Source organism: Calliphora vicina, chromosome 2, assembly GCF_958450345.1.
Source record: "Calliphora vicina chromosome 2, idCalVici1.1, whole genome shotgun sequence".
NCBI lineage: Eukaryota > Metazoa > Arthropoda > Insecta > Diptera > Calliphoridae > Calliphora > Calliphora vicina.
In genome coordinates, this window is record NC_088781.1 from 82,788,988 (window position 1) to 82,814,912 (window position 25,925).

At 27.0% G+C, this 25,925-nt stretch overlaps 3 protein-coding genes and 1 pseudogene across 3 annotated transcripts in view; 3 read left to right on the forward strand and 1 right to left on the reverse strand.

The window, feature by feature from the left end:
• The window catches only part of LOC135951125 (BLOC-1-related complex subunit 8 homolog), a 404,862-nt gene extending 390,210 nt beyond the window's left edge, over window positions 1-14,652 (reverse strand). Inside the window, exon 1 of the mRNA XM_065500709.1 lies at window positions 14,511-14,652. Within this exon, the coding sequence (XP_065356781.1) occupies window positions 14,511-14,553 (43 nt within the window). The 5' untranslated portion in view covers window positions 14,554-14,652. The remainder of the gene's footprint in view (window positions 1-14,510) is intronic.
• On the forward strand, window positions 3,945-5,427 carry LOC135952604 (GATA zinc finger domain-containing protein 14-like; annotated as a pseudogene).
• Window positions 5,898-6,140, forward strand: LOC135950935 (putative uncharacterized protein DDB_G0280331; the record flags this gene model as incomplete). The annotated part of the gene is made up of 1 exon (XM_065500465.1): window positions 5,898-6,140. A coding segment is annotated over one exon (243 nt), but the record flags the coding sequence as incomplete, so codon positions are not given.
• A 6,952-nt stretch (window positions 14,653-21,604) lies between the features above and the next one.
• Bcs1 (Bcs1 chaperone) lies at window positions 21,605-23,015 on the forward strand. The gene has a single exon (XM_065500978.1). It carries the CDS (start codon window positions 21,687-21,689, stop codon window positions 22,971-22,973), a length of 1,287 nt encoding a protein of 428 aa, XP_065357050.1. The 5' UTR covers window positions 21,605-21,686; the 3' UTR covers window positions 22,974-23,015.
• Window positions 23,016-25,925: the final 2,910 nt, after the last annotated feature.

The following is a 25,925-nucleotide window of genomic DNA, read 5'->3' on the forward strand; positions in this document are numbered from 1 at the left end:
TCTCGCCCATTTTGATTCATACAAAGTTTACAATTATAGTACTCCAGATATTCGAAATTAACTATTTACTTTGTATGAGAGATGTCACGCCCACTAACACAATAACATTTTCACCCAAAAAATGTAGAATAGTAAGGGTGATATTAGGGCAAAATTTTAAGACTTCCACAATTATAGTTCTCCAGATATTCGAAAATAACTATTTACTCCTGTATAAAGTTCGAAGACTTTCACAGTAATAGTTCTCCAGATTTTACACAATTAAAATTAATGTGTAATTGTTGATTTTAATAAATAAAATAGGATAATAACACTGCTTCAAAATAACACTTTTTGTCAGAACTTGAAAAGCGTCCTAATTGAGGTTGTATGCCTAGGTGAGGCCATGCTAAAACCTTTTTCAAAGATTTTGAACACCCTCAAAATTTTGAGTTATTTTGAAACAAGTGTTTTAGGGTAGGTAGTACTTCAATACCTCTAACTCAGACATTTTAAAACCGATTTCAAAATTTTAAAAAATAATCTAAGAAATTGTTTAAGTTATTAAAAAAGTTAAATTTTTTTTTTATTTTTTTCGTAATTTTTCAAATTCAACAATAGTTATTTTAATTTTTTTCTATGAAAACCAAATTTTTTTGCACAGTACTTTAAAGACAATTTTATATAGACAAAAAGGAGATATTACTTATTAAAATCGGTTTATATTTGCAAAAGTTATTAAACTTTTTCGAAAAAAGTTCGAAAATATTTACCCTGTTTTTTTTTACATTTATATGCGCTGGAGGAGAAAGTACTCAAAAAGGTATTAATGAAAAGTTGAATAACTTTTACAGTTTTCATCCGATTTGAAAAATTAAAACCATGTTTTATTAAGAACTTTTCTTTATATATTGATATAAATTTTTATAAGCTTTCATATCAAAATAAGCAATGAAAAGCGACTAAAATCAAAAAAAGGCCGTAACAAAAACAATACTTATAACTTACAAATGTATCAATAAATGAATGTCATTTTGAAGCGTAATAAGTTTTCTTTCCCAACACGTTAAAAAAATAAAAATTGAATAAAAACTGACTGAGTTACAGATCTATAATTTGGAAAACATCACTGTAAACGATTTTTTCAGAATAACTTTTGAATTTGAAGGTGTTTCTGAAATTTTTTGACACAATTTGTAATGTACTCAGCAAGTCCTATAACCCACGCTAGGTCATTTTCCATGTTTTTTTCCATCGTTCTCTGATAATTTAGTGGTGTCCCGTTTTGGAAATTTCAAAAGGTGGCAAGTCTACTTTTAACACCACTTGGAATTCCAGGAAATTGATAATAATTCAATTATATTATGATGAATACGTTTCCAAAAACTCAATTGAAATTACAAATTATATTTATTTTAATGTAAAACAAATTAAATTTAAAAAAATAGAAAAATGATCAGCTGTATAACAAAATACACGTCTATTCAGGCATAGTGTTGCCAGATTTTTATATTTAAATGATTTTATTTCTGACTTATCTAATAGTTTATGTGAATTATACGTTTTTGCAAACGATATATACCTGTTGTATGATGTCAACTCTGTTAGAAATAGCATTTGTAATAATCGTTAAAATGACCATATGGATTCCATTTACAATTGGATGCGAGACAACTTGCTCGATATAAACTCAGCGAAAACAAAAGCTATTTACTTTGGAATACCAAATTCCCCAGCTCTCTATCCACAAATACGTATTAATGGAATAAACATCCAACATGTTGATGTAATTAAAAGTCTTGGTCTTATTATTGATAACAATCTTAGATTTAATGGTCATTTTGATTCAATTTTTAATGGAATCAGTTTCATACTAAGAAGATTGTATGCCCTAAAATCATACACACCTTTTCATATCAGACATAGATTAGCACATTCCTTACTTATGTCGAAAGTAAACTATTGTCTTGAAGTTTATTCTGGAACATTATCCAACAATTTTGATCGTCTTGAAAGAATTGTAAGGAGAATTGTTCGTTATGTGTTCAATCTTTGATTGAATGATCATGAACGTGTTAGTGAAGCTGTTTCTAAATTTTTAGGCGTTAACTTTAATGATTATGTAAAATTGAGGATTTTGCTTCAATTTTACAAAGTCATGAAAAATGGTCAACCTCCTTCTCTTGTTAATAGTTTTTCATTTCTTAATTCAACTCGTAATAGCCAAATTGATATACCTCGTATACATATGTCAATATTTGAACGTTCCTTCATTATAAGAATATGTCGAATTTGGAATAATTTACCCAATGCACTAAGACTGTTTTCATATTCAAATTATACTTATAAGAAAAAAATTTTAGAATTTTTTCGCTATACTTATTACAATTAATAACAAAGTTATACTCAAAATTATGTGTTATATTATATTTCCGGTTTTTGATGGGTTTGAGTAGTGTTAATAATTTTGTTTCTTTAATTATATTTGGTAATAATTTATTCGGCTGGGGGGCCACTTATGTATGCATATGTAAATAGAATTTATTTTTAATTTGTAATTACATTTATTATATATAATTATACAGTTAATAACATGAATATAGATTTAACAATACATGTATTATAGGCCAAGAAGGCTTTCTATGTATTGATGTAAATAAATAAAATAAAAAAATTAAAATAAATATCCATACCAGGATCGGGGTTATCGGAAACCTTTACAAAATAATTAGAAACATATTAGGCCACCTAAAATTGGTTACTATATTTTGATATCGAATATGCGATTTCAGAATTTTTGCCCTAAAATTTAATTTTACATAAAAAATAGGTGTTTTTTGAATGGACCTGGTCCCCTCGGTAACAATTTTTTACTTTTTTTTTCATTTAAAATATTTTATGAAAACTTAGCTTTCAGAAAGTATATGTATATTCCTTATACTTCCTCTTAGAACTTTTTTCGATAACTTAAAAAGAAAAAAGTACCTTTTTTCAGAAAGTTAGCGAAAAATCGTCTTTTTAAAATTTTTTAAATTTGAATGCTTATAACTTTGCACTTAATCATTATTTTTAAACAATTCTTGACAAATTCATTGATAAATTCACTGAAATTTATTGTTGGGGGATAAGCTAGTTCCTATACGCATTTCACTGGTTGCTTAGGCCAGATCAGGAAACCTTGTCCCAAAAGGCTTTCGAAAAACTAAAGATATTATACAACTGCTATAAATATATATAATACAAATCAAACCACATTTTGAATTCGGTTCAACAATCTTTTACACATGCTGCACAAATACACAAATAGAGAGACTACAGAAACTACAAAATAAAGCTATGAGAACTATAATTAAATGCAATAGGTTTACATCAATTCAATTTATGCTAGAAACACTAAAATGGCTAAACATCAGACAAAGACTCCAACTAAATACATTAACTTTTATATATAAAATGAAGATAGGAAGTGCTCCAGGATATTTAACAGAACAACTAACATATGTCAACGAAGTACAACCATACAATCTGCGAAATGCCAGCGATTTTAGGATACATAAAGCCACAAATAATGCCATGAAGAGATGCCTATTCTACAAAGGATTACAGTTATTCAACTTATTACCAAGTGATGTAAAAAATGAACGAAACATTAATATATTTAAAAGAAATTGTGTATTTTTTGTGAAAAATAATGTATATCAGAGCATTTAAAAATTTAAAATAATTTTAATCAAATGTTATATAGTTATAAGATAAAGTATTTAAAATACTACTAAATAAATAATAATTATAATAATAATAATAATAATAACAATAACAATAATAATAACAATAATAACAATAACAACAACAATAACAATAACAATAACAATAACAATAACAATAACAATAACAATAACAATAACAATAACAATAACAATAACAATAACAATAACAATAACAATAACAATAACAATAACAATAACAATAACAATAACAATAACAATAACAATAACAATAACAATAACAATAACAATAACAATAATAATAATAATAATAATAATAATAATAATAATCATAATATTAATAGGCAAGTCGATTTCTTTAGACCCCTTTTACGCTCACATTATACATTCAATTTAGGAAAGAAATATACCATTTTAAAGGGATTTATTCACATAAGTGCAGAATATATATTTTATTGAAATCGGTTCAGTTTTTTAGGAGTTAACAATAACAATAACAATAACAATAACAATAACAATAACAATAACAATAACAATAACAATAACAATAACAATAACAATAACAATAACAATAACAATAACAATAACAATAACAATAACAATAACAATAACAATAACAATAACAATAACAATAACAATAACAATAACAATAACAATAACAATAACAATAACAATAACAATAACAATAACAATAACAATAACAATAACAATAACAATAACAATAACAATAACAATAACAATAACAATAACAATAACAATAACAATAACAATAACAATAACAATAACAATAACAATAACAATAACAATAACAATAACAATAACAATAACAATAACAATAACAATAACAATAACAATAACAATAACAATAACAATAACAATAACAATAACAATAACAATAACAATAACAATAACAATAACAATAACAATAACAATAACAATAACAATAACAATAACAATAACAATAACAATAACAATAACAATAACAATAACAATAACAATAACAATAACAATAACAATAACAATAACAATAACAATAACAATAACAATAACAATAACAATAACAATAACAATAACAATAACAATAACAATAACAATAACAATAACAATAACAATAACAATAACAATAACAATAACAATAACAATAACAATAACAATAACAATAACAATAACAATAACAATAACAATAACAATAACAATAACAATAACAATAACAATAACAATAACAATAACAATAACAATAACAATAACAATAACAATAACAATAACAATAACAATAACAATAACAATAACAATAACAATAACAATAACAATAACAATAACAATAACAATAACAATAACAATAACAATAACAATAACAATAACAATAACAATAACAATAACAATAACAATAACAATAACAATAACAATAACAATAACAATAACAATAACAATAACAATAACAATAACAATAACAATAACAATAACAATAACAATAACAATAACAATAACAATAACAATAACAATAACAATAACAATAACAATAACAATAACAATAACAATAACAATAACAATAACAATAACAATAACAATAACAATAACAATAACAATAACAATAACAATAACAATAACAATAACAATAACAATAACAATAACAATAACAATAACAATAACAATAACAATAACAATAACAATAACAATAACAATAACAATAACAATAACAATAACAATAACAATAACAATAACAATAACAATAACAATAACAATAACAATAACAATAACAATAACAATAACAATAACAATAACAATAACAATAACAATAACAATAACAATAACAATAACAATAACAATAACAATAACAATAACAATAACAATAACAATAACAATAACAATAACAATAACAATAACAATAACAATAACAATAACAATAACAATAACAATAACAATAACAATAACAATAACAATAACAATAACAATAACAATAACAATAACAATAACAATAACAATAACAATAACAATAACAATAACAATAACAATAACAATAACAATAACAATAACAATAACAATAACAATAACAATAACAATAACAATAACAATAACAATAACAATAACAATAACAATAACAATAACAATAACAATAACAATAACAATAACAATAACAATAACAATAACAATAACAATAACAATAACAATAACAATAACAATAACAATAACAATAACAATAACAATAACAATAACAATAACAATAACAATAACAATAACAATAACAATAACAATAACAATAACAATAACAATAACAATAACAATAACAATAACAATAACAATAACAATAACAATAACAATAACAATAACAATAACAATAACAATAACAATAACAATAACAATAACAATAACAATAACAATAACAATAACAATAACAATAACAATAACAATAACAATAACAATAACAATAACAATAACAATAATAATAATAATAATAATAATAATAATAATAATAATAATAATAATAATAATAATAATAATAATAATAATAATAATAATAATAATAATAATAATAATAATAATAATAATAATAATAATAATAATAATAATAATAATAATAATAATAATAATAATAATAATAATAATAATAATAATAATAATAATAATAATAATAATAATAATAATAATAATAATAATAATAATAATAATAATAATAATAATAATAATAATAATAATAATAATAATAATAATAATAATAATAATAATAATAATAATAATAATAATAATAATAATAATAATAATAATAATAATAATAATAATAATAATAATAATAATAATAATAATAATAATAATAATAATAATAATAATAATAATAATAATAATAATAATAATAATAATAATAATAATAATAATAATAATAATAATAATAATAATAATAATAATAATAATAATAATAATAATAATAATAATAATAATAATAATAATAATAATAATAATAATAATAATAATAATAATAATAATAATAATAATAATAATAATAATAATAATAATAATAATAATAATAATAATAATAATAATAATAATAATAATAATAATAATAATAATAATAATAATAATAATAATAATAATAATAATAATAATAATAATAATAATAATAATAATAATAATAATAATAATAATAATAATAATAATAATAATAATAATAATAATAATAATAATAATAATAATAATAATAATAATAATAATAATAATAATAATAATAATAATAATAATAATAATAATAATAATAATAATAATAATAATAATAATAATAATAATAATAATAATAATAATAATAATAATAATAATAATAATAATAATAATAATAATAATAATAATAATAATAATAATAATAATAATAATAATAATAATAATAATAATAATAATAATAATAATAATAATAATAATAATAATAATAATAATAATAATAATAATAATAATAATAATAATAATAATAATAATAATAATAATAATAATAATAATAATAATAATAATAATAATAATAATAATAATAATAATAATAATAATAATAATAATAATAATAATAATAATAATAATAATAATAATAATAATAATAATAATAATAATAATAATAATAATAATAATAATAATAATAATAATAATAATAATAATAATAATAATAATAATAATAATAATAATAATAATAATAATAATAATAATAATAATAATAATAATAATAATAATAATAATAATAATAATAATAATAATAATAATAATAATAATAATAATAATAATAATAATAATAATAATAATAATAATAATAATAATAATAATAATAATAATAATAATAATAATAATAATAATAATAATAATAATAATAATAATAATAATAATAATAATAATAATAATAATAATAATAATAATAATAATAATAATAATAATAATAATAATAATAATAATAATAATAATAATAATAATAATAATAATAATAATAATAATAATAATAATAATAATAATAATAATAATAATAATAATAATAATAATAATAATAATAATAATAATAATAATAATAATAATAATAATAATAATAATAATAATAATAATAATAATAATAATAATAATAATAATAATAATAATAATAATAATAATAATAATAATAATAATAATAATAATAATAATAATAATAATAATAATAATAATAATAATAATAATAATAATAATAATAATAATAATAATAATAATAATAATAATAATAATAATAATAATAATAATAATAATAATAATAATAATAATAATAATAATAATAATAATAATAATAATAATAATAATAATAATAATAATAATAATAATAATAATAATAATAATAATAATAATAATAATAATAATAATAATAATAATAATAATAATAATAATAATAATAATAATAATAATAATAATAATAATAATAATAATAATAATAATAATAATAATAATAATAATAATAATAATAATAATAATAATAATAATAATAATAATAATAATAATAATAATAATAATAATAATAATAATAATAATAATAATAATAATAATAATAATAATAATAATAATAATAATAATAATAATAATAATAATAATAATAATAATAATAATAATAATAATAATAATAATAATAATAATAATAATAATAATAATAATAATAATAATAATAATAATAATAATAATAATAATAATAATAATAATAATAATAATAATAATAATAATAATAATAATAATAATAATAATAATAATAATAATAATAATAATAATAATAATAATAATAATAATAATAATAATAATAATAATAATAATAATAATAATAATAATAATAATAATAATAATAATAATAATAATAATAATAATAATAATAATAATAATAATAATAATAATAATAATAATAATAATAATAATAATAATAATAATAATAATAATAATAATAATAATAATAATAATAATAATAATAATAATAATAATAATAATAATAATAATAATAATAATAATAATAATAATAATAATAATAATAATAATAATAATAATAATAATAATAATAATAATAATAATAATAATAATAATAATAATAATAATAATAATAATAATAATAATAATAATAATAATAATAATATACAAATAAAACACTAGAGTGAATGAGAATTACAGACACTCAAGCTTTATTAGTAAAAATATCAAAGCTTAAACAAAACACCAACAATAAACAGTGAGTTTATCTTTTCTTACATTCCCTACTACAATTGGTTGGTTTCTTTTCAGCTCAAACTGTAGTTTGTAAGTGGGTAAAGAAAGATCAAAAATAAAACAACTTGTGTTTGGCATCAATCCAAGTTTTCCAAAATTGTTATAAAAATAAAACAAACAAAGTTCAAGTTTAAATTAGAGACGAAGATCTCTTTTTATTGTAAATAAATATTACCTCGTAGAAGGAATATATTGCGTTTTTTTAGTAAGATACAAAGACAATTTGACAAGTGTTTTTTAATGCTAAAATAACAAGCATAATTTGGTGGCAAACAATATTTAAGGACCCGTTAACGGTTTACTCGCTAGAATCTAGTGAAATACTTCCAGCAAAGTTGCATAAAAAAGGAAGCAACAATAAATTCTAACGTTGTTAAAAATAGTATAATAAGTTTAATGTAGTTATTACCAAAAGGATGCAACCTAAACATTGCCGGCCACCTTGCAACACTAATGTATGTTGTAATGTTAACAGCATAGGTATGGTTTTTAGACAGATCCATAAACTGAATGGTTTTTAGACAGATCCATCAACTGAATGGTTTTTAGACAGATCCATCAACTGACCCTTGCGGGCAATGGTTTTTAGACAGATCCATCAACTGAATGGTTTTTAGACAGATCCATCAACTGACCATTAAAGGCATTGTTTTTATAAAGAATATAGTAAAATAATACATACTAGGGTAAATCGTAAATATATTTCAATGAGCTTTTTTAATGATAATGTAAATATATAATTCGAATGTTAGTTAAAATGTTGAATTCATAGATGTAGATCCATAGTAATAAAAAGAGGAATAATCAAATGACAGCATTAGGTCTTTTAGGAAATCCCGAGTTTGTGAAATAGCATTAACTGGTAATTATATAGAATTAACTGGACCTGTCAGTATCCAGCCAAAAAATGTTCTCTGAGCCAATAATGACCCTAATACGTCTCGTCGAATTTCCGGTAACATAATTTGCGGATATAAATCAGCCCCAATAAGAATATCAACAGGCCGGCTATCGAAAGGATTGGAATCTGCCAAATGAACATTTGGAAATAATCCTTTAATGTCGGCGTTTACAGAAATCGAAGGCAAATTCCCCGATATATCTGGCAAAACAAAGGCCTTGATATTCAGTACCACAGAAGAATCCAAATCAGAGCCGATCTTCAGAGAACAAGCCTTTTTCGAAACTACAGAAACCGTATTATTTACGCCAGAAACTTTAGCATTTGCAGAATGCGTGGGAAGTTTAAACCTTTTTCGTAATCGATTACTAACGAATGAACATTCCGAAGCTGAATCAATAAGAGCTCGGACCTGATACCTATTGCCATTATGTGTGATGTTTACTGATGCAGTTCCTAAGATAACAGATTGATTTTTACGTGTATGAAATACTTGTCGAGTTTGCGTAACATTAGTAGAAGTAGAAGGTCATTGATAAGTCGGTGACGAGTTATTGGGTCGAAGAACCTCAGCAGAACTCTGACCGGAAGAAGTCGTAGGCCATTCCACGTTTGAATTTTCTATTGGCTCTTGATGAAGCATAGTATGGTGTCGATTATCGCAAATTAAACAATTATTATTGCTTTTACAATTGCTGACATGGTGTGTCCTTGAAAGACAATTAGAACAACAGTTATTTTCGTTCATAGCTAAAATTCGGTCAGTTATTGGAAGACTCTTAAATCGTCGACAAGTGCGTAAAAAGTGAGATTGGTTAGGACATAAAATACAAGAAATATTCGAAGAAGTACCATCGTCAGAAGGTACAGAATATTTCACGTGGTTTGACTTTGTTTTCAAAACGTTACCCTTAAGATTGTTAAGACAGTCCAATGTCAGAATTCTTTCCGTCAGAAAGTTATCCAAATCTTGCCAAAGGGAAAGAGCCGTCTTGTCCTTTACGCTCTGTTCCCAAAGAGAAACTGTCGATGAAGGTAGCCTTTGTATGCATATAAAGATGATAATTGGGTCCCAATTATCAGTAGACACTTTATAAATAGAAAGGGATGTAAGACAACTATTAATTCCGCGTTGTAAGGTCTTAAGTCCGACACTAGTTTCCTTGTCAAAGGATGGCAGACTAAACAGAAATTTCAGTGGGTTGTTTACTAACATACGAGGATTCTCATATGCAATCTTAAGATCACGCCAGGCTACTTCAAAGCCCTCATTACTCAACGGACTTTTCAAAACAATATCCTTAGATTCACCTTCGTTCTTACGTATTAAATGACAAAGACGTTCTACATTACTAAGGCGCGAGCTGTTTATATAAATCGCCGTAAATAAATCTCTAAAGGCCGGCCAAGAATCATAATCCCCTCCAAATGCGTCGACATCGCAAGGGGGTAGAGTCAAAGAATGCCCAGAATCAGAATTCACCGCTGGCGAATCACTTGCGTTCGGTACCGATTTAAATTTGCTCACTTTCTCATTAATCGAACCTAAACATTTCATATAGGCTACATATGTTACATGATATTTAGACGCAGCTACATCTACATCACTAGGCTCTGTATCAGAATTCTCCAAAAAATCTAAACAGGCCTCATATGTTGTCTTAACTTTCTCCCATAACACTTTTATTTCAGCGCTCTGAACCTCCAAGGTATAAACATTATGAATGTCCTCAGGAAAATCATTAAAATTTGCCTCAAAAGCAATAACAGCATCCGATGCTCTTATGAATCTATTAAGTGGAGTGACTGGCATCTTCCTTATTAAATTTTCGATAATATATAAAAATTAATTACAAAAATATAAAAAATTTAACAAAAATATATACCGAAACTATTTTGTAGTCAAACTGACCGACAATAGGGTGACCAATACAATGTAAGAAGAAAAATATTGTATTGTTATTGTAATTTACAGATGTAAATCTGTAAACAAATAATCGCACAAAAGAAAATGTAAGAAATATTAATTTGAATGCTATAATAATAATAATAATAATAATAATATCGACAATGATCACGTTAGTTTATAATACGGCTAAACAATTAAATTTATTTGTTCAAACAAAACAAGAAATAGTGACAATATTTCTAAAATCGAAGAGTTTTATATTTAAAATAAAGCACAAATGAAATATGTATTTTTTTTCGCGTTAAAAACAAAATAATTTTAATCACTTCACTTTTGCTCAAATTGAAATATATTTACGTACCTTATTTTATGAAAAATAAAATATGTAATAAATATATATTGCCGGTGGACTGTATTGTTGCCAAGGGATGATGGAGTTCAATGATGCCTAAAGATCCAGTACTCGTTTCAAAATCCGGTTCGATAAGACCAAATGTTTGGCATCAATCCAAGTTTTCCAAAATTGTTATAAAAATAAAACAAACAAAGTTCAAGTTTAAATTAGAAACGAAGATCTCTTTTTATTGTAAATAAATATTACCTCGTAGAAGGAATATATTGCGTTTTTTTAGTAAGATGCACGTAGTGCTTATGTCGAAGACAATTTGACAAGTGTTTTTTAATGCTAAAATAACAAGCATAATTTGGTGGCAAACAACATTTAAGGACCCGTTAACGGTTTACTCGCTAGAATCTAGTGAAATACTTCCAGCAAAGTTGCATAAAAAAGGAAGCAACAATAAATACTAACGTTGTTAAAAATAGTATAATAAGTTTAATGTAGTTATTACCAAAAGGATGCAACCTAAACAACTTGCTTTATTGTTTTTTTCTATTTGACATATAAATGTGTTGTTACTCCAACAAACGAAAATTGGAGAAAATCGGAAAATATTTGGACCCGCTGTTATCAAAAAACTGGAGTGCGGTGGGTAAAAATTTTGAAAATTTAATTTTCAAATGCGAAATGAGGTTTTTTATAGCACGATGAGAAGTTTATATGTGTGTAATTTTTTTTGAAATCGGAACACAAACGAAAAAACTGGATCGTTTTAAAAATATAACATACCCGAGGTGTCCTAATTTGAGGACCCTTGGTCGTGCCCCCGGTGGGCCCATGAGGTCAAGGTTTAAAACTTAAACTCGACAACACTTTTTCTTTGCGAATGTGAAATTTCATTCAAACCAATCTAACCATTTGGAAGTTACAGATTTATTCCCCTTTTTTTTTGATACCACTGTGTGTCGCTTACGATAAAATTCGTTTTCTGTAATATATAAACATTGACTTACGATAAAATCGTACCCGCTATAATTTTTAAGTTAACAATTTTGATAATCTGAGAACGCTAAAACATCAGTCGGACCATAAAATTTTAATTTTAGCAATAAAAAAAAATTTAGAAAATGTCGCTTACGATAATTTGGCGCTAAGGGCTCGATATGTCAAACTCTACAATTTTCACCAGTACATCCTAGCCTGTTCATCACACACTATAAACAAATATTAAATCTATTAAATATAAACGAAAGAAATACTAATATTCTTAACGCATAGAAAATTCTTAAAGTATAGAAAATTAATAATAAATGAATTTGATTTTTAATCTCCTCTACAAAATGTTAAAAATATTTTGTAATTATATTAAAAGAAATATGATAAATTAATTATAATTAAAAAAGAAAATAAAAATACTATTACTAGAATAGTGCTAATCTGGCTCACAACAATTATGTTAGGCCAAATATAGATTAGTAAAAATATTCGCCTACGACTGTTTCGTACTAGATTAAAGATAAAATGCAAACTGTTTCTTTAATCTAGTACGAAACTGTCGTAGGCGTATGACGTTTACGCCAACCACGATATGGGTGATTGTAAATTTACTGACCTGTACAAAATTTACTTATATCTATTAATGAATAAAATAATAATAAATTAAAATTTTGAATAAATGTTGATATTGTTAACAAAACATTAAATTTCAAGGAGATGCTTTCGAGGGCGAAGAATGACGCAGAATGGGCGAAGAATGGAGCATATTTTACAATATACACAATTCAAGATTTAGAAGACCATGGCAATATGATTAAATCTTTTGAAATTATGCTTGTTAATCCGATTGAGGAATATTCGACAAAGATAGAAAACACAGCTTTTGAAAATTTATAACGATCCGATTATAGGCGGTCATTGCGGACGCAAACGGTTTGTGATGGATGATAAAACTAATGTTCTGGATTATTTTCAAAACTTGCGGGTTAAGATTTTTATGTAAATTATGGACGAGGTTCAAACAAAAAAGTCAATTTTGGACATGTCTGATTTTAAGCGTACTGAATCTAAATTTTCTGAAGTACTGTCATATAAATACAAAAAGTAATTTTTAGTTCACAATGTTAATACAGTACCATAGTATATATCATATAGAATATATTTTGAAGCACTATAGAATCTATAAATTCGCCTTGGATCAGATATAATAGAAATTTACTATTATATACATATAATGACTTTAAATTCCTATAACTCCTAAAATAAGAAAGACCAGGCAAACAAGTTAACGCTTTTGTGCTTATAATTGTGAGAGCTATCAACACCAACAAAATTATAAAAATGAATGCTGTTTCGACGATATTGATTTATGCTTTTGTTCCATTATTTATTTACCAAAAAATATTATTTTTACTTAAAATCAAATAAACATACACTTTTTAACTTTCACGTTTAAATCCGTTTGTGTAGAAATCATTTTGTAATCAATATTTGTTGACAAAGTATTAGAGTTGTGGAAATATTAAATGCTTGTGTACTCAATACTCTTTTTCACCGATAATCAGTTTAATAACGCCCGTGAATAAAACAACCAGGAGAAAACAAACCGGAAACAGCTGATTGTTTTTTGTTGCTGTAGATGTTTTTATTTGTTTTGGTGTGGTGAATATAAAATATAAAATTTGTTATTGTAATACTTTGTTAAAATGTCAAAATGAAGTTTGTTACATATGAACAAACCGCAACATAACCTTAAAATAAAATAATCATAAAAAAAAATTTTAATAACTTTGATATATACAGTAAAAAAATTGCCAAATTTATGCAAGACGATGGGCATCATATCGGGAAACAGAAATGATAAGTGGACACTCATAGCTATCGAATGGTATACTAACTTCTTTTAGAAAAACTTAAACGAAGTGCGCAGGCCCATTCAAACTTTGATGCCATGAAAAAATGTTTTAAATTGGAAAAAATATTGCTACAATTATATAAGGCCTTGGGCATCATATCTGGGAACGGGATCGATAAGTGGACACCCATAGGAATCGAATGGCATACAAAGAATGTTTGGAAAAACTTGAACGTAGGGAGTAGGCCCATTCAAACTTTTATGTCATAACCATGTTTCATGAAAAATTTTAAATTAGAAAAAAAATTCCCACAATTATACAAGGCGTTTGGCATCATATCTATGAAGTAAGAGCTGTAGTTAATATATTTAACAAAGATAAAATTCCTCAGCCAATGTTTAGAGTCGAGTTGGAGCCAGAAAAAAATAAATTGAGGGGAAATGAAACTCACCCAATTTACTCAACACGATATCTGTTACATCGTAGAATAACCATTGAGGAGCCTCTTAAAAGAAATCGTCCTGTTCAATGTGGCAATTGTCAAGTGTTTGGACATACTAAAAATTATTGTACGTTGCGAACAGTGTGTGTGGCATGCGGAGACCTTCATTCTTCATCACAATGTGATATCCTAAAGAATGGTCTCAGAAGAAAATGTGGTAACTGTGGTGGCGATCATTCAGCCAACTACCGCGGGTGCCCAGTTTATAAGGAGTTATTGAACAGATTAAGAGAGCTAATAAGAGGGAAAACATCTGAAGTAACAGCCTACAAATTTGAAAACACCTATCCACCAGTCAATTCTGAAGTTCCGCTATTGAACAAGCAAGCAGCCTCAACACAATTAAATTCACAATCCACTCAAATTGATAAGCCTAAGAATGTAGCAGGTTCTTATACCAATGTTTTGAGAACGGGTTACCAGCAGCCTGGTGTTCCCCAAAATACGGGAGGGTTGGAAGCACTTATGCACGCACTTACCCAGATACAAAAGTGAGAATCGTTGATAATGTTATTGAAATTGACGAAAACAAAAACATTGAAATTGACAATAAATTTATAAAATGTGAATTAGACGACGAAAATACAAAAGCTAAATTAAATAAATTGATTCAAGAAAATAAAAGTGTGTTTTCAAATAGTTTACAAAATCTCGGAAAAACTGATTTAGTTGAAATGAAAATAATTTTGACGAATTCAAAAGTTGTGACACAGGCTCCATATCGTGTTTCAGAACCAAAGAAGGCGATAATTGCAAATATGATTCAAGAGCTTTTAGATAACGATATAATCACTTATTCAAATTCGGAATACGCAAGTCCAGTTGTACTTCAAAAAAAGAAAAATGGTAGCGAGCGACTTTGCATCGATTATAGGCAATTGAATCAGTTAATGGTAAAAGAAAATTTTCCAACGCCAAATATTGAAGAGTGTCTTCAAGAAGCCAAGAAATATAAATATTTTACAACGTTAGATCTCAATAGTGGATATTATCAAATTTTAATCGAACCTGATAGTCGAAAATATACTGCTTTCATTACCACTAATGGTCTCTTCGAATTTAAACGTATGCCTTTCGGACTAAAAAATGCTCCTATGGTCTTCCAACGATTAATGGCAAAAATTCAAGAACGCTGTGGTAAAGAGAACATGATGCATTACATGGATGACATTCTAATCGGCAGTAATACGGAAGATGAAATGTTTGATAAAATCAAAATAGTTTTAAAAGTTTTACAAGATGCAAATTTAACTTTAAATATTCAAAAATGCGAATTCTTAAAAACTACGATTGAATTTTTAGGACATCAGTTGACTCCTGAAGGTATTTGTCCTGGTAAAGTAAAATCCGCAGCAATAGAAACATTTAAACGTCCTGAAAATGTACACGAAATCCGAAAATTTCTAGGTTTGAGTGGATATTTCCGTAAATTTATTCCATAATATCAGAACCACTCAGAAAACTTCTTCGAAATGATCAACAATTTATTTGGACAAATCAACAAGAAACGTCATTTAACGAATTAAAAACAAAATTGTCGTCTCAACCTCTCATGACAGCATTTCGTCTAGAAGCAGATCACGAAATTCACACTGATGCCAGTTCGATAGGATTAGGCGGCGTGTTACTACAACAAGAAGATGGCAAATTAAGACCTGTAGCATGTTACAGCCGTTCAACAAGTCCTACAGAAAAGAATTTTCACAGTTACGAACTGGAAACTTTAGCGGTGGTAGAAACGTTAGAAAGGTTTCGTTATTATGTATATGGTAAACAAGTTAAGGTAATAACAGATTGCAGCGCCGTTAAATCAGCTATGACAAAACGTGAACTAATTCCTCGTATAGCTCGTTGGTGGTTAAGAATTCAAGACTTTGATGTGATTTTAGAACACCGAAAAAGTCAATGTATGGAACATGTTGATGCGTTAAGCCGAATGCCAAACGAGCCTCCTAGTGACATAGATGTCGCTACTCTTAAAATTGATAAAATTAATCTTCATAATGACGACTGGCTATCTATTATGCAAATTCAAGATGAATCTATAAAAGAAATTATTATAAAACTTCAAAATAAAGATAAGATCCTGTCAAAAGATTACCATTTGGAGAACGGTAGACTATTTCGAAAGAACAACAACAAAAACTTATGGGTCGTTCCAAAATCTTTGCGATGGCGAGTGGTTGAAGATTGTCACGACAAAAATGGACATCTCGGTGTCGAAAAAACGATGGATAAACTTTTGACTTATGTATGGTTTTCAAGAATGAGAAACTTTGTAAAGTCTTATATCAAAGCATGTGTTGAATGTGCTTACAATAAAAACAAAGGTGGTCGAATAGAAGGTGAATACCATTTTAATGATATAGAACCTGTACCATTTCACACAATTCATTTGGATCATTTGGGACCGTTTCCAAAATCAAGTAAACGTAATGAACACATTTTAGTGGTGGTTGATTCCTTTACTAAATTTACTCTTATTAGAGCTGTGAAGAGTACAGCAACGAAATATGTTATAAGTGTTTTGAACGAATTTTCAAGTTACTTCGGAGTTCCAACACGTATTGTCACTGACAGAGGGATATCCTTTACATCGAATGAGTTCAAGAAATATTGTTCAGATAATGACATAAAACATGTATTAAACGCGGTTAGAACACCAAGAGCTAATGGTCATGCTGAAAGGACAAATCGAACATTACTTTCAATGCTTTTACCTACAATACAAAATGATAAACGTTGGGATGAACATTTGATGAACATTCAATGGTCTTTAAACACAATGAAAAACAAAACGTCTGGCAGAAGTCCTCATGAGTTACTATTTTGTTATTCTCCACGAGATATTTTACAAAACAAGATTTTACTAGCTGTACACGATAACTATAACTTTAACGATGATGAAATGAAAGCCATAAGGCAAGCTGCTTCCGAACAAATTAATATAAAGCGACGACAAGCTAAAGATCAATACGATAAAGAACACTCGAATCCTCACAAATACATCGTTGGTGATCTTGTACTTGCTGAAAACGAACCTCCGAGTAGTGGTACATCCCGTAAATTGGAACCCCGTTACAAAGGTCCATTTATTATAGTGAAAGTTCTTGATAATGACAGATATATTATAGAAGACCTTCCAAAATCTAAAAGAACGTCACGTCATTATTCATCAGTATATGCCTCAGATAAGTTGAAACCCTGTTGGAAATTGCCGCCTACATTTGATGACGACATTGATTATGATTCTCAAGATGATGAAAGCGAGGTCGCTTTGAATGCAGGATAGCCGACTGTGGGAAACCCTAAAATATGTCTTCATTAATTTTATTTAAAATTTGTGTTTTTCTTAAATTTTATTAACTTAGTAACATTTGATTATTTTTTTTCTTTACTGTGAGATATATGTCAAATCCGTATACGAATATAATATAATTTTCTTTTTTTAATTACGATTGTCGGTTCGTTAAAAGTTAGTGAATCGCACTACTGGGCTCGCAGCACGGAGGAAAAGGCTAAAATATTTGCCGATCACTTAAGTACAGTCTTTCAACCAAACTCGCCAACTACTGTTTTTGAACTTGAAGAGCCACCTGTGTCAACATTATCTAATCATGACATATTAGATATAAGCCCAGAAGACATTAACGAAGTAATCATGGATAATATAATATTAAAAAAATCACCTGGAAATGATTCTGTTACACCTACTATGATTAAAAACCTACCGAGTGTGGCAATAATTGTGCTGTCTACAACATTTAATGCGATCTTTAAACATGGAGTTTTTTCGACAAATTGGAAAACTTCTCAAATAATAATGATACCAAAGCCAGGTAAGGACTTGACCGTACCATCCTCCTATAGACCAATAAGCTTGCTTCCTTGCTTATCGAAACTGTTCGAAAAAGTGTTCCAAAAGAAAATCATACCATTTTTAAATGAGAAAAATATAATCCCAGTTCATCAATTTGGTTTCCGGGAACGCCACGGAACAATCGAACAAGTTAATCGTATAACCGGGGAGATAAGAAAATCCTTTGAATTAAAGAAGTATTGTTCAGCTATATTTTTGGATGTCGCTCAAGCCTTCGACAAAGTATGGCACAAATGCCTGGTATATAAAATAAAATGTTTGCTGCCACCATTACTCATAAACTATTGAAATCTTATCTATCGGACCGTATATTTACTGTTAAGTACAATGATTACGTGACAAGAGAATATAGAATTGGAGCAGGAGTACCACAAGGAAGTGTTCTTGGACCTACCCTCTATTTGATTTACACCTCTGATTTGCCTACGAGCGATGAATTGACTATTTCTACATTTGCTGATGACACCGCAATTATTAGCTCGCACGAAAACCCATATATAGCATCTAGTACACTAGATGGCTACATAAGATGTGTGGAAACATGGTTAAACAAATGGAGAATACGTGTAAATGAGTTAAAAAGCAAACATGTTACGTTCACACTGAGGAGGGGATGCTGTCCACCTGTCATGGAATCCAATTGTGGGGAACGGCCAGTAATTCCAGTATTGAGCTTATACAGAGGGCCCAGTCGAAAATTCTTAGGACCATGACGGATGCACCATGGTACATAAGAAATGAAAACATCCACAGGGACTTGGAAGTGCCACTAGTGAAGCATGAGTTTAAGAAAGTCCGCGATAAATATATACTGAAACTGCAATCACACCCAAATCCGCTTGCTCGGCTTCTCGCACAGAGCCAAACCAGATCAAGGCTTTGTAGAGGAGATCTACCACCCCGCTAAGATGAGGTCCATGCATCAAACAATGATCTCTTTAGAGAGCAATAAGTTTTAATTTTAGTTATAAGATTTAATCACTTATTGTTAGGCCTAATGATAAAGGCAGATTCAATAAATAAATAAAAAGTCTGGGAACGGGGTCGATAAGTGGACACTTGTAGGAATCGAATGGCATAATAACTTCTGTTGCATTCATTTATTAATTTGATTAATTCATTTATTAAAATTCAATCTTTTAAGAAAAATGATCAATGTGTGTTTTACAAGAAATATGAAGATATAGATGTAAAATCAAACCAACAAGCTTTTACATTAACAAATATACAGAATTTTTGTCACCACTGCGGTTTGTTACAAACCAACAAAGTTTTACAATAACAAATATACAGGGTGTTATATTCACCACACAACAAATAAAGTTGTTGTGTTCAACATCATACTTATAATCAGCTGTTTCCGATTTGTTTTCTTTTACTTCCAGTTTGATTTGTTCACGGCGATCAAAATCGTGGTACGCTGAAGTGACATTGACAATATCAAATTAATTTTTTATATTCACCACATCAAAACAAATAATATATGTACAACATCTACAATAACAATCAACTGTTTCCGGGTTGTTTTGTTAATTCAACCCTTGTCTCCACGTAGCAATATTTATTGCTGCAATTGTCAAATTTGATTGCGTCAATGAAATTTGCGAGTGTAGACGGCAAATTGACATATGTAGCAATCCATTGCGCAATGATTGCTTTACTGATTGCCAGAGCAATTATTGCTAAGCAATTAATGTAAAATGTCTTTCTATGATTGAGTGCGATTAATTCATACATATTTAAGTACCAAAATTAAAAAAAAATTAGTGAAAAAAATCAATCAACACAAAATATAAGCGAAATACACATCAGTTTTTAATAGAACATCTCGCGTTGGAAATTTTATATTTGTGACAAACGTTTTCTCCACCTAAAGTAATCAGCAATCGCTGTGCTGTTGTTCCGCCGACGTTATTGCTTGTGTTTAGCAATAAAATTTGCTACGTGGAGACATAGAGTCAGAAAGCGAATTAATACAAGGTGGTCGCAGTTCTACAAAAACAATAATTGGTCTTAACAAATGTCAAAAATGAAAAATTAAACAAATATGTATTTAAACTTAATTTAGTATTGATAATTGAATAGTGAGGGCTTTACGTATTTATGTAAAAAATAAATATTTTGTTAATAAGCTTAGAATATGTAGATATTTAAATATAAAAACAAGCTTTGACATCTGTTAGAACCAAAAAGCGAAAAAAAGTCAAACAGTTGATTGTTTGACTGACTCCACGTTGTATAAATTCGTCTTGGTTAATTCAGTTGTTACGTTAACCAGATTGCTTGTTTGGGTTTTGTACAGGGGAGTCCTTTTATTTTAAAGTTTTAAATCAATCTATACTCTCTATGGATGAAGACTGATTAGTTAAAGCATGCCATTGAACGAGTTAATAAGCAGCCTTTCAACAAATCCTTATTTTGGAGCAGGGTTTGGCTTGTTTGGGATTGGTGCTGGTGCAGCCATATTACGAAAAGGACTACAAGGTGGTTTGGTACTATTTCGTCGCCATTTAATGATAACTTTAGAAGTGCCATGTCGTGATAAATCATATCAATGGCTTCTTCAATGGATAACTACTAGAGGTGCTCGTGAAACACAACATCTAAGTGTTGAAACATCATTCGTACAAAAAGAAACTGGAAAAGTCCAAACCAAATATGATTTCATTCCTAGTATAGGAAAACATTTAATGTATTATCGCGGTGTATGGATTCAAGTAGAAAGAACACGTGAACAACAGACACTTGATCTTCATATGGGAGTACCATGGGAGTCAGTTACACTAACTGCTTTTGGGCGGAATAAACAATTATATTTTGAAATTTTAGAAGATGCCCGACAGCTTGCATTGCAAGCTACTGAAGGAAAAACAATTATGTACACAGCAATGGGACCTGAATGGAGACAATTTGGTCATCCGCGCAGACGTCGGCCCGTATCATCTGTTGTTCTAGATAAAGATATTAGTGAGCGAATAATTTCTGATTGTAAAGAATTTATAAGTAATTCCCAATGGTATGCTGACAGAGGCATTCCTTATCGTAGGGGCTATTTGCTTTACGGACCTCCTGGATGCGGCAAATCTAGTTTTATTACAGCATTAGCTGGGAAATTGGAGTATGGAATTTGTCTTCTAAACCTTTCAGAACGGGGGCTTACAGACGATCGTCTTAATCACCTTTTGAATGTAGCTCCAGAACAATCAATTATTTTATTAGAAGATATTGATGCAGCTTTTGCTTCTAGGGAAGATGTTTCCAAACAGTCTGCGGCATACGACGGCTTAAATAGGGTGACCTTTAGCGGTCTTCTCAATTGCTTGGATGGTGTAGCATCTACTGAAGCACGCATAGTATTTATGACTACAAACTATCTTGAAAGATTAGATCCAGCTCTTATAAGACCAGGACGCGTTGATATGCAAACATATGTTGGTTACTGTTCTCATCATCAATTGGTAGAAATGTTTAATAGGTTCTACAAACACGAAGTTTCATCAACTGATTATGCTCAAAATTTTGCAAACGCAGTAATCGATGTTGGTATACCAGTTAGTCCAGCACAGATCCAGGGTTATTTTATGAAACATAAAACATCACCAGCTAAACTTGTTGTAAACAATATATCACAAATTTGGAATAAAGAAAAAAGTTTGTAATTTTAAATATACAAACTTACATGTTGATCATTTATACATAAATTTACAACCGTAAACGGCTGAGGCATTTTTAATTTTTTCACTAGCACAGATCCAAGGTAATTGTATGAAACATAGAGAAACAAAGAATAATAACACGAAGTGAAACGCTGCCAAAAAAAACCTAAGTCGGTTGTCAAAAAAAACCTAACTGGATGTATTGGTCATAGAATAATATATCCACAGAAGCGTTACTGAGAGGGAGAACCATAGGCAGCGTTGTCGCTTTGGTCCAATTGGACCAAAATTGGTAGTTTGAAGTTAACAAATTGACTTTTGGTAGTTTGGTTGGTTTGTTCCGATATTTGTCGTATTTTGGTAGGCTACGATATTTCTGAATACAGAAGTATTTTTAAGAACAAAATAATTAAAATAATAACGAAAAAACTACTTATGTTAAGCCAAAATAATAAAACTACATATTTGCAAAATATGAAGATAGCATTTTCTAAAATATTTAGTTTAGTCAGGTAAATGTGTATTTATTTAGTAGTGTTGAGTTCAAAAAATGCCAAAGGTCTCTCAAAACTTTTATTTTCTAATAATATGTGTTAAACTCTGCTTCAATATCATTCTTCCTCTGGATAATTTTATAGCAGCAATAATATAATTTTAAGTTAACTATTAATTTTGAAACGAATTCATATAGCATTTCTCAAATATTTTAAATTTGGTAGGTTTTGGTAGGCTTTGGTAGTTTTTAATTAGAAATTTGGTAGGAAAAATATTTTATGAGTGGCAACGCTGACCATAGGGTACAACTAGAGCAGGGAAAGGCAACCTATACTATTGCATTTTACGATAGTATTAGTTATACATTCTCTCCGCTCTCACCACGAATCGGTGTTGCCAGTAAACTTTCGTCTGTTTTCCCCAATTAAAAATGTAGAATCTCATATTGTTCATCATACATCTTTAAAAGTTGGGAAATTTTTTTTTACTGGCAACGCTGATTCTTAAATTGTGCGATAAAAAAACGATATACCACCTGCTTGTTTGAGTTCTCAAGCTAGACTGATTAAAAGTTATTTATTTCTCTACAATGCGTGTGCACACGTACGTAAGAGAAGAGTAAATGAAAAACGCGGCGCCCATGTTTTGCCTTTCCCTGAACTAGAGGCGCAACTGAGAGTAAGCTGAGAGTAACAATAATTCCTCTTTTCACACGTACTTGTGATATGTGAATTCAACATATTTGTGAGAGAAATTAACACATTAAAATACTTGAAATTTAACCTTTGATTTTCCGACTAAATACAGACCGAACCACTTATTACACTTCTATACACTATTTTATGATTTTTTTTAACAATTTACACCACATTTTATTTCCGAAACACGTTAATTTTGCTCAAACGAAAAAAAATATTTTTTATTAATTTTTGACATTTAATTTTATTTGTGGGGGAATTTAATTTATAGAACAGAGTTTAAATTTTTGGCATTGGAAATAGAAGAAAATTTAAATAAATTAAAATTTAAACATTTTTATACAACTCTGTATGTCTGGTGAAAATTAAAAAGGCACCAATACAATATCAAAACTATGTATCAATACATTCTCATCACTTAGGTTTTTGACAACAGACTTAGGTTTTCTCCCTCTCAGTAACGCTTCTATGGATATATTATTCTATGGGGAGAACCCCTAAGTCTGTTGTCAAAAACCTAAGTCGTGAGAATGTATTAGTACATAGTTTTGATATTGTATTGGTGCCTTTTTAATTTTCAACAGACACACAGAATTGAATAAAAATGTTTAAATTTTAATTTATTTAAATTTTCCTCTATTTTCAATGCCAAAATTTGAAACTCTGTTCTATAAATTAAATTCCACCACAAATAAAATTAAGTGTCAAAAGTTAATAAAAAATATTTTTTTTCGTTTGAGCAAAATTAACGTGTTTCGGCAAAAAAGTGTCCTGAAAAGTATTCCAAAAAAATGCCAAATATTGTGTATAAGTGTAATAAAGTGGTTCGGTCTCTATTTAATTCTCTTACAAGTATGTTGAATTCACATATCACAAGCAGCGTTGCCGCTTTGGTCCAATTGGACCAAAATTGGTAGTTTGAAGTTAACAAATTGACTTTTGGTAGTTTGGTTGGTTTGTTCCGATATTTGTCGTATTTTGGTAGGCTACGATATTTCTGAATACATAAGTATTTTTAAGAACAAAATAATTAAAATAATAACGAAAAAACTACTTATGTTAAGCCAAAATAATAAAACTACATATTTGCAAAATATGAAGATAGCATTTTCTTAAATATTTAGTTTAGTCAGGTAAATGTGTATTTATTTAGTAGTGTTAAGTTCAAAAAATGCCAAAGGGCTCTCAAAACTTTTATTTTCTAATAATATGTGTTAAACACTGCTTCAATATTTCTGTTTCATCTGACACTTTAAATGTCCAATTATGGAAATTAGGACACGTAATTTATTTCTATATGAAACTTATTTGTGTTGAATTTTTTCGGGATACCAACACTTTTAGGAGTTTTATGCTCGTTTAAGTAATTTTCGGAAGAGGGCCTTATATGAAAGCTATGATCAATTATGAATATAATTTTTTGGTGTACGGAAGGACATCGTTAAATCGACTCAAAAATAAAATCTCGAAAACTGAACGATTTTAACATATTTATGATTGTAGTGTTATTTACTTTCTTCCTCTGGGTAATTTTATAGCAGCAATAATATAATTATATAGTTAACTATTAATTTTGAAACGAATCCATATAGCATTTCTCAAATATTTTAAATTTGGTAGGTTTTGGTAGTTTTTAATTAGAAATTTGGTATTAAAAATATTTTATGAGTGGCAACGCTACGTGTGAAGAGAGTAATTATTTTACTCTCAGCTTTCTCTCAGTTGCGTCTCTACCCAGCGGATTTTTTCCCCATACATCTTC